This window comes from Onthophagus taurus, chromosome 1 (genome assembly GCF_036711975.1).
Source record: "Onthophagus taurus isolate NC chromosome 1, IU_Otau_3.0, whole genome shotgun sequence".
Taxonomy (NCBI): Eukaryota; Metazoa; Arthropoda; class Insecta; order Coleoptera; family Scarabaeidae; genus Onthophagus; species Onthophagus taurus.
Genome location: NC_091966.1, coordinates 37,726,422 through 37,737,558, shown reverse-complemented (window position 1 = coordinate 37,737,558; position 11,137 = coordinate 37,726,422). Strand labels below are relative to the sequence as shown.

The following is an 11,137-nucleotide window of genomic DNA, read 5'->3' as shown; positions in this document are numbered from 1 at the left end:
ATGGGAACGCGAATGTATGGGTGCAGAATAGTTATTCTGTGGTATAGGCAATACGGGAAAAGAAGGTGAAAGTGTGAGAGGGTAGTGTTGATGTATTCTGTACTGTACTGTAGTTCTAGGAATTGAGTGGGTGGCTTGGAATGGGAGGAGGTTGTATGTGATATACAATGACAATCTTGCTTACCCGTGGAATGAGTGTGCAGTAAGAAGGGTCTAAATGTTGAAAAGTATAACGTGGTTATGGGTTGTATGGCAGCATGCAATAAAGGTATGATTGTGAGAATAAGATGGATAGGTAGAATGGTGGAGGGTATGAAGATGACAAATAAAAGGCATGGAGTTTGACTGGGGATTTGGGAATGCATGTAAGGCGAAAGAGTATATAAAAAAGGAGGAATACGTGAAACATGGGTACATAAATGGAGTATGTCAACGACTAGAATAGGGATGTACGGCGCTTTCTTGATGCTTTCAGATATTAAAATGGAAGGGTAAGATATCTATGACCCCAGGGACTTACAGCTGATGGCTCATTCAATGTTTATGTGAGAAGATTTTATTTGAAAACAACGAATGGGATGTGTGCGTGTCAGGCGAGGGAAGATACTCCCCAGTATATTTTTCATGAGTTTGTGGAACCAAAGAATGGAATGCAGAGAGAAAATACTAGGGTAAGAGTGAGCTGATGAAGATTGTGGATGTGGCAGACATGCGAGATTGGGGCATTAATCTAACAATGTTTTGCAGATATCGTTTATTTTCCTTTAGGTAGTTGTAATTATGGGTTTGGAATAATGTTACTTTTAGTTGTACAGGATGTATTAAAAAAATGTACTCACACTTCGAATGACGTGAAAAACATTATTTATGAACATAGAGTGACATGGAATGGCTTCGAATACAGAACAAAATGTTCAAATTGACTGTTATTATCCAGATAACGCTGATAACGCGCACCAAAGGATTTGCAAACGTTACGCAACAGGTCATTAGGAATATTGCGACATTGTCTTTCACTTTCCAATTTCAATGATTCCCAATGCGGATATCCCACACCACAATGTTACTCCTGGTAATATTACATGATGTTCAAGTGTTACATGAGGATTTACAGGACTCCAGTACGCGCAATTATTGCGATTGATGGAGCTACTTAATTTAAAGGATGCCTCATCGCTCCACACAAATTTGTGTGGAAACCCTGCATCTTCTTCACATTTTGCCAGGTACCATTCACAGAAATGAACTCTCCGGTCGAGATAGTCTTCGTTGAGAACATGTCCGTGGTTCTCCAGAACGTTCTTGTTGACGTTCTAGACGATTCCATCTGCTTTTCTCTGATGCGAGCAATGATCCGTCGAGTTGGTGACCATTTTGCGAATTTCCTTCTGAATCGTCTTTGCACTTCAATGGCGTTTTCGGGTTTCCAGTAACTTCCATCCTGATGAAGAAGACAGAACTAGAAGTAAAATATAGGACAATGTATTGGCGCATTGTCAATACATTGTCCTGTACATTGTCAACAATCTGTGCTGACAATGCATAATAAATTGCTCATTTATGAGTGAGTCATTAAACCAGTTTGGGCCTAAAACTGTGAGATTGTTTTAAAGCAAGTAATATTAATATTATACAAAATTCTTGAGGTCTTGAGGTTGTAACCCCGGTGAAAGAAGAAATTCAGAAGTGCGCTCAACAGCACGAATAAGGACATATTTATCATATCAATCAGGAAGCCATCCACTTCTTAGCCAACAGCCAGTTAGTACACAGACTAGCCAAACAGTGTGAGTTGATGTGTGCTGCTGTGAAAGTGGACAGAAAGCAACTAAAATAGTTTTTATCAATGTATGGAAGGCATCAACAAAGTAGAGGACCACGGAGCGAAATTCTGGTGTAAAAGATAGGTTTTAAGATAAATTGCTCATTAGTCCACAGATTAGATGTTGTGTCCCTGCTGACGAAGTACAGAATGCATATGCTTTGTAAGCCCCGTTGGTCAATATCAATTCCTTAGAACACTATTTGGGCATTTCAATTCATCAGCAACATTAATAGAGATGAAATCATTTTAACATACGTGGATGAACAAAGTTCCTCTCTTGCAAACTAATTTAATTTCCTGCCATGTTGAGATTAATTAATTACACCTGTAATACAAAAAAGGCAGTATGTTACCGACAGTTAAAATGTGAGTACAATTTTTTGAGACACCTGTAGTTATAGCTTGATTCTATATAAAGCAATGATATATTATGTTGTAATTATGAGATTATTATGAATTATGCTCGTATTCTTTTACATTTTACATAATAAACTCTGCCCCCGCTAAGATTTCAGAGGCAGATGTGCTGGGTCTCTTGGTGATGGTTTTGTTGGATAAGAATTGACCGCAAGCAGAAAGGCGGTTTTCTCATGCAAACGTCATGTGCTTGGCACGCAAAGGTTATGTTGTTTACGTTGTCTTTTGCAAAGTATTAGAAATGTGTAGCTTATTGCTACTTGCTTCAGTGTGAAGAGTCATCTTAAGCTATATTTCTACATTTATGACTTCTTCGCATCCACAAACAAATTCAACAAATAATTAAAATCGCTGTTATGTATCGATACTTTCATCAGCACTCGCAACAATAACATACTATATTTATGTTTAGTATTTTAATCAGTCATAATTGATATCCTTCATTGTACTGATACTCTTCAGTACACCAACACTCTGTAACACTTCGATAAAGTTATTTTTGAACGATGATATTTCCACATGTAATATAATATGAAATGAAAAGAAAATAGATTAGATTTATAGTTCCAAGAATTTGATCAATCTGCTGACTTGATTACTTTTACAAGTTTTAAATTAAACATATTTTCATTTACACTACTACATTTGATAACCTCTTAACGTGTTGTTTAAATATTATTATATAAATAAACAGAAAGGTTAAGTACGTGCAATGTTGTTTGATTAATTAAGTAAATATTCGTATCCGCCAATTACAACAATATTTTGAAATAAATGTCTTCATTTCAATCAAATATTTGCCTTCCAATTTTATAAATCCATTTCAAAGTATATTTCACAACTTTGTATTTAATCTAACCATTAAAAAAAGAAACCACTTTTGAACTTCTCCTTCTCCTCCTACCTTTTAAATCATTTAAAGTTCTTTCAAAAGCACTCGGCAGTCATCGCACCATCCCGGAACTCTTCGTTAAGCATTACAGCGAGGCGCGGAACATTCAACTTTGAGCATTTCGCAACTGAACCCCCTCAGCGCGGCATTAAATCGTTTTACGGAGCTCTGCGTTTTGTTTGGGTTTGTGTTTTGCCACTTGTTGCTCAGCTTTTGCCGAGATCGTATCGGAAAAACCGCGACGGTTTTCGAACTTCCCTTTTTATTGTGCTCATTCAAAGTCGCGCAATCGGAAGTGTTTCGAAGTTTTGTGAATTGTGCCTAATTTTTTTTGAGGTGGTGGTTTTATTGACTCCCTTTAAACGTTTTTTGTATTTTTAATTTTTTTGAACGAGACAATAATTGAGTGGATCTATGTATTTTCTTTGAGAAAAAGCATTCAGGATCATGGAAAAAATGAGGATCCTATTAGGTTTTTTGATAACCTTAGGATTTGGAGCTTGGAGGGGATCTTGTCATATGGATGAAAGAGGTGAGTTAAAAATGAAAAAATTTTTGATTTATGTAATTAGTTATTTTTAATTTAAATTAATTAAAATTCTTAATACCCTCTTGATATATTACCATCACGCTTGAAAAGACTAATTATAAAATCATCTCATGCACACTGCTGTACTTCTAAGAGAGAGCGCAACACTCTGAAGACATTGCACATGTGTCTACCATACATAGGCATCGAGTTCTATCATAAGAGCAATCGCCTTATTAATATGTTTCCATTTAGGTTTAAGAGATAATTTCATTAAACCTGAAATTTAATCCGGAGCAGGTGAAGAACACGTCGACCTTAGAGGCTTATAAAATTTACAACTCCGAGACTGGATAATATTGACAATCGCGAGTGCAAGTGGGATTGGAATCTTGTGTACTTGAATTGCAAATTTTACGTAAAACCAGACGCTGGTTTTACAGGTGATACTTATTTTAAAAAAACGATTAAACAAGATATTCATTAAATTTCTAAAAATACTTTCATATAAAACTGTTTAAAATTCTGTGTACAAGAAACTTTTTCGGCTGCATTCTTGGCAGTTTGTGGTTAACGTGGTTATAAAAACCGCTGACACTGGTAGCTCTTCACGGTTCCATGCATTTCAATGCCAACAAATGACATGGGATACTTCTTTTGAGTCAACTAATAGGCAAAGTCGTTGCTTTATAACGATAATAATGTTTTCTTCTATTTTTATCCAAATGATTCTTTTTATATTTCTAACCCAAGACGTTTTAGTAGACACGCCATAACCGTTGCATAGCTACAACAATTGACCCACGACCTTTATTGGCCCTGTGACCTCCGTAACTTGTAATTCGTTCGTTCATTTTTAACACTTCAACCATTTCCTTAACGGAGCCACTTCCACAATTTCTTGGCATCAACGAATTCGTTTAATTGCCTTGAATCACTCTTCTCATTCACGTTATTTACCTAGTTAAGGGTACCACTGAAATCGAGAACTTACTCGATAAGAATCTTTCTTTTTTTATTTCTTTCTTTCTCTCAAGCACCCACTTGAGTGGTCAGGATAGTAAAAGAAAACGCGAAGGGAATTCAATTCGAACTAAATTCCCATCGAGTAAAAGAAATATGTTTCTTTGGTTCAAGTTGATTTGGTTTTACGTAAATACATCCTAAATACCATCTAGGAAACGCGATTACAATTATTTTTACGTAACGTGTTTAAGTAGCGTAAACCTTAACGCTATTGTTTGCTAATCAAGGAAGCAAAACATTTTTTTTTGTTTTGAATCTACTTTCGATACTAAAAGCAAAGCTTTGTTTTCAGCTGATAAATTTTGGCCGATGACGACTACGAGTTGTAATAAAAAGAAGTTAACGTTATAATTAACGGTTTAAGACTTCTTGAAGGCTGGCAGATGGGACTTTCAATTGTAGGTATTTTTATTAACTGGTTGTTACCATGTCACGACTGTGAAGTTAAACTTAAAAATATTTATTAAAATTAAAAGAAAATTGTATGAAGATATCTTAAGAATTCGGGATACGGCAAAGAATCTTATTTTATCTTGGTGACAAAGCTTCAGAAGTTGGTGTAGAAGTCAAAGATAACTCCAAAAACTCAAGCTTTGCAACTTTTTCCCGAATCCAGTATGTTGCTGTTCTTTGTATTACTTTCCAATCTATAGAGAGTGTTCCGCCACTGCTAACAGAGCGTCCATTGGCTCTCTAAGTTGCTTTGTCTTGAACTGCCCTCTTCACCCACATGCTAGCTCCATACATAACAATTTCTGCCATTACCACTTATATATAAAGCTGAATAATTGAATGCTATATTTTACAGTGTCTTTGAAAAACCATATCAATCTTGGCAGTAATTGGGGAAACACCTGAAGAGAGATTTCATTTGTTTCCATAACAAAAAAGTGTTGGCTAGAATAAGTTATCATAGCCTCTGACATTTCTATGAGAAGCTTAATACTTGCACTCAACCTTGTTTATGATGCTGTTGATCACCAAAGTTCTTTTTGTGATCGAAAAGTCTTCCCTAAAGTATCTTTTAAGGAGGTTATCAAATGTGTTGTACACTATTCTCAGTTTATTTTGGTACAGATGTTTAAATATTAATAGTTATTTAGCTATTTAGCAGCTATTGTTGTAATACATAAGTGGCTAAAAATGGCATCATTTGAGAAGAACTGTCGTTATAGTTCTATTGACTAGAACGTCAGGTTGAAAGCGTTCCGATTAGTAAAAGCAACCCAGAGTTAATTAATCAAGTATTACAGCACAGTATGACCTTTGAGTATCTAAAAATGGTGTTTGGAGTTATGGCATTTTTATGACAATATGGTTTTCGCTTAATTAGGTTAAGAATACCTAATACAATAATTTTTGCTCAAAAACATGAACTTCGAAATAAGAAATTAAATTGTTTTTCTAGGTTAAAATGTCAGGTAGCAGGAGTTTGCAAAATATTAAGTACTTTTGACTATCAGAACGTTGTATAGGAAGCCATTTATCAAATATACGTAATCTGTATGTCAACCCATAATAATCCACGTTTGAATAATTCAACCCAGAATGATCCTGTCATTGATATATTTAAAATATGTACTTTGAAGGAGACTTAGTAGGGACTGAGTTGGGTTCAAGTGGAATTTTTGAAACAATACACCAATGTTATAGTCACCCAAATGCGTCAAGTAATTTTAAATGTATAGGTTTTATCTATGGGAAGGAATACAATTTTGAAGGATGTATGATGTAAATAAAACGAGGTTGCGTATGTTAGAGGCACAACAAATTGATAGAAAACTGGATAGTTTTTTCAAGGTCGCCTGTAGCCGAGGCTATACATTGGAAAACTACGTAACTAAGCCGAGATGACTTATAACCAAGGCGATTCATTCATACCAAATTGATAGAAAATTGGATATCTTTCAAAGATGTATGATGCAATTAAGCCGAAATCGCTTGCGGCCGAGAGGCTACATTGATACTAAATGGTTGAAAATCTCGATAGTTTACAAGGAATGTATGACGTAATTAAGCCAAAGTCGCTTGCGGTTGAGTCGTTTTATTTAAAACTGATCAATTTTCAAAGATGTATTATCTTTCACACTATTCTTTCGCATTTGGCATTACTCTGCGAATTCATCAACTGTTACAGAGTAAATAAATTATCAATACATGATCGTCCTGGAGTAAAATCGCTTTGGTCAAATAAGTAATCTCTTCCCATAGTTATTTATAGTCTATTCTATATCCTTTTTTATAGATCGATGAAATGTAACCTTTCTTCCATTCATTAGGTGTTCTTTTATTATTAAGTTGGCTATTTTTATCCACAAGGTTTTACAACAGTTTTTTTTATCATTTCTACTGTTATATCCTCGGTCCATTCTATATTGTCTTTAGATTCGCCTGTATCTCTTCCATACTCATTTCTCGTCATTCATTCCTTTCTGTTTTACCTCTATTAAGGATTTCTTGTATATGTATTAATCTAGGCGCATTTCCGTACCCAGTATTGGTTCTTTTCTGTTTTCTTTTTATTACCTACATCTCTGCTTTTTGTATTGTATTCTTTTCTTGAAGTTTCTGACTTGTAAGTCTTGAACTTTGAATTTCTTTTGTTACCTTTTGTTTTATTTGCTTGTACTCTTGTTCCACATTTTCCATTAGATTCCAGTCTTTTCTGACTGAGGTCTCCAATAATTCCGTGCTGGAAGAAATATATTTTATATCTTCTCATTTTTATGAGTGCTTTGTATACTATTCTGCTAACAAGAAGATGGTGGTCTGCACCACAATCGGCTCCTCTTTTCACTTTTGTGTCGTATACTTTGAATGGCGATTCGTTTTCAGTCATAATATAATCCATTATAGATTTCTGATTTAAAGATGGCCTTTTCCAAGTAAATCGGTGGACATCCTTGCAGAATATCTGAAGAGATACTTTATGAACCAGACGCTTTTGTGCACATTTTTTATTGTTTCATCCAGATCGTAACCCAACCCAACCCAAATTGAAAATCGGTCTCACCTAGTTATCGTCTTATTTCCCTCCTATCTATTTTATTGCAAAATAAGTATGCCAATTATTTTAGTTTAGTTTTAGAACGGTTTTTAACTCTATCCACCATAACCTTCTTGTTTTAATGCTTTCATATATTACTTTTCACACGTCATATTTTCCACATAACTTTTTACATGTTCGTACTTACTCCATCACTTTGGTCCAACAAAAATGTGCTTTATGTTAGTTATAAAAATCGTGTTTTGGCAAAAAGTGATGTTTTAATTTTTTTTTTAAATGGAATTACTTAAAGAAATAGTTTGAAATCAGCAATCTTAAGAATTCGGTTTGATAATGTAGTTCCGGTTGATAACATTAAAACTCCCTAATAAAAATTTAAATAATCTACATTTATATCGTTTCAATCCAATTTTTGAAGAAGTTATGGAACTTTATGTCAGAAAAAACCTCATTTTTGACGAATTTTTCTATATTTTTATTTGACCACCCAGAACATTTTCATCTCAATTTTGGTAATAATTTCATATATTTTATTTGAAACTGCATACTTTTTAGTGCATATCCTGAAAATTCCGACATTCTAACTCGATTTCTTTAAAAGTTATGATGTTTCCTTGACTCATATAGCTTATTTTTGGATATCTTTCAATTTAACTACTTGTATCTTCTTTAAATTAATTCTAATAATGATTTCGCACGTTTCATCAGAATCCGCACTCGTTTTAGTATAATTTAGGACAATATTATGATTTCAAACCTATGTAATGTATCTGTAATACAATTGTAATATAACTATAATGTAATAACAATCATTATCTTGTTATAACTTCAAATAATAATCTAATTAAGAAATTTAAGATTAAAATAGAGTAACCATAAGTAGATAACTAAGAAAACATCCGTTAAATGTCATTTAAATATCAAGAACAAACAATTGATCACCAAAAGACGAAAACAATTAAGAACGAACTTTGGTAATTCTCGTTACTTAATGATTATTCTAATCGTTTCGACTTAATATAAAAGATCACGAAATTTGTAAAACCGTATTATTAACAGTATCAAACTACAACCGAAAAGATCACCATACTCTGTACTAACCCCTTCGCCTGGAGAAAATAAAGATAGTCAAGTAAGAAAATTGTGTTTATCTTCCTACGACGACGTTCGACCGGACGACATCTTGAAACTCAGCCGTACATTACAAAAAATTGGTGTCAGAAGTGGGATATCACCTGATCAACAGTTCCAGTTCGCAAAACTTGAAGGAAGAAAAATCAATCAACCTCCAAGAACCTACCGCAGAACCAAGGAAATCAGGAAGCCCAAAAGAAAAATGCGTCTGATTATTTCATTGTAAGTGTCGCCAACGTCTATTTTCATAATATTGCGTTTACGAGCAATTTCTTAAATCTACCTAAATCTAAATTAAACTTAAAATTATCAAAATGGTAAACACAGACTTAGCAAGCTCATCAAACTCCTCAACTTCTTCAAATCGGTCATACGTTTCAATCGAAATCGCAAAAGATATGTTAACACGTTTTGACGGATCAAAACATAAACTTCATGAATTTATCGATAATTGTGACAAAGCTAATCAATATGTTAAACCCGAATTAAAAAATATTTTATTCGCTATTATAGAAACACGAATTACTGATAATGCTAGGGCCGTAATAAGAAACCGTTCATTTAATAATTGGCAGGAATTAAAACAACATTTGTTAGATTTATATTCCGAAAAACGAACCATGAGCCAATGGCAATTGGAATTAAATTCTTGTCGTCAAAATGTAGGCGAAAACGTTTTATCCTTTTCAAATAAAATAGAACACTGTTATGTAAAATTAATTAACTCTTTAGACGAGGACCTTACTAGAGAAGCTCGTACAGCGTGCACAGATTTATTGAAAAACGAAGCATTAAGAATTTTTATAAGTGGTCTAAATAAAGACCTTGCGTTAATTGTAAAGTCACAAAAACCAGATTCTCTAGAAAGCGCAATCGCTTTGGCGTTAGTCGAAGAACAAGAATTAAAATCAAAAGCAGACATATTCAAATATCAAAATGTTAATAATTCATATGCAAAATTATGTAATATTTGCAACAAATCGGGTCACACCACATTCAATTGTAGATATAAAAATCAACAACCACCCAATAACAAAAATCAATTCCAAAATAATAAAAGGCAATTCCATATCAATCAGGTTCAAGGGTCAAGTCAAAATTCACATCGCAGTTCAAATCATAACCCAAACTCAAATCAAAATAACTCTAATAATTATAATAGTAATTACAATTCGAAATTTTGCAATTATTGTAAAAAGAACGGACATGTGATCAGTGAATGCAGAAAACGTGAGTACAACAATAATAAACGAGAAAACAAACAGTATCACAATTCAGACACCCCTCAATCTTATAACTCACATTTAAACTCCCAGCGTGCTCAGCCAAATTCGGCCAAGCCGAGAAACGCAAATTTTGTTCAGGCCGAATCTCAACAGTAAACAACACAAATCGTAACTATGTCGAAATCAATGTACCTCAATTAATCGATGATAAAACTTCGTTTTTAATTGACACTGGAGCTGACGTTTCGTTGATAAAGTTAAATAAACTTAAAGGCGAAATTCCATGTTACGAAGACAACATCATTACACTGAAAGGCATTGATCATAACCCAAATTCCCCATTAAAAACTATTTGTTACGTATACCTAGATCTCGTCGTTAATCAAAATCGATATTCTCACATCTTCCATGTTGTCCCCGACAACTTTCCAATTCCTTTCGATGGCCTTATTGGAGCCGATATGCTTCAATCTTTTAATTGCTCAATTAATTATAAACTAGATACCCTCGAAATCGATGATAATTCCATACCTTTAAATCTAAATACAAACTCATCTATCCTCAACAAAAATCTACCTCAAGTTCAAAATCAAATCCAATCTCTAAATCTAAATCAATCTCAAAATCAAATGCAACCTCAAAATCGAAATCTAAATCAATCTCAAAACCAAATTCAACCTCAAAATCGAAATTTAAACCAATCTCAGAATCAAATTCAACCTCAAAATCTAAATCAATCTCAAAATCAAATTCAACCTCAAAATCTAAATCAATCTCAAAATCAAATCCAACCTCAAAATCGAAATCTAAATCAACCACAAAATCAAATTCCAAACCAAATTCAAATAATTCTAAAACCTAGATCCGAAACAATCGTAAGAATTCGAACTCTTAACTCAGAACTTCAAGAAGGAATCTGTCCAAAGATAGATATTTCTGAAGGTGTATTTTCATGTCCTAGCTTAGTAAAGATTTCCGACGACCAATATGTAATCACATCAATATTGAATACCACAGAACAAGAAGTTAGACTACCAAACGTTAAGGTTCAAATCACTCCCCTACAAATAAAAGAAAATCA

At 33.8% G+C, this 11,137-nt stretch overlaps 2 protein-coding genes across 2 annotated transcripts in view; both read left to right on the top strand.

The window, feature by feature from the left end:
• The first annotated feature begins 3,264 nt into the window (after positions 1 to 3,264).
• Positions 3,265 to 11,137, top strand: part of LOC111421879 (epidermal growth factor receptor) — a 131,645-nt gene continuing 123,772 nt past the window's right edge. The window contains exon 1 of the mRNA XM_071201267.1: positions 3,265 to 3,666. Within this exon, the coding sequence (XP_071057368.1) occupies positions 3,582 to 3,666 (85 nt within the window). The 5' untranslated portion in view covers positions 3,265 to 3,581. The remainder of the gene's footprint in view (positions 3,667 to 11,137) is intronic.
• On the top strand, positions 8,462 to 10,212 carry LOC111418981 (uncharacterized). The gene has a single exon (XM_071201265.1). The coding sequence runs from the start codon at positions 9,145 to 9,147 to the stop codon at positions 10,210 to 10,212; it is 1,068 nt and encodes a 355-aa protein (XP_071057366.1). The 5' UTR covers positions 8,462 to 9,144.

What these genes read in the sequence shown, in the direction of transcription:
- LOC111418981 (XM_071201265.1), top strand. Translation starts at nt 9,145, where the DNA reads ATGGTAAACACAGACTTAGCAAGCTCATCAAACTCCTCAACTTCTTCA.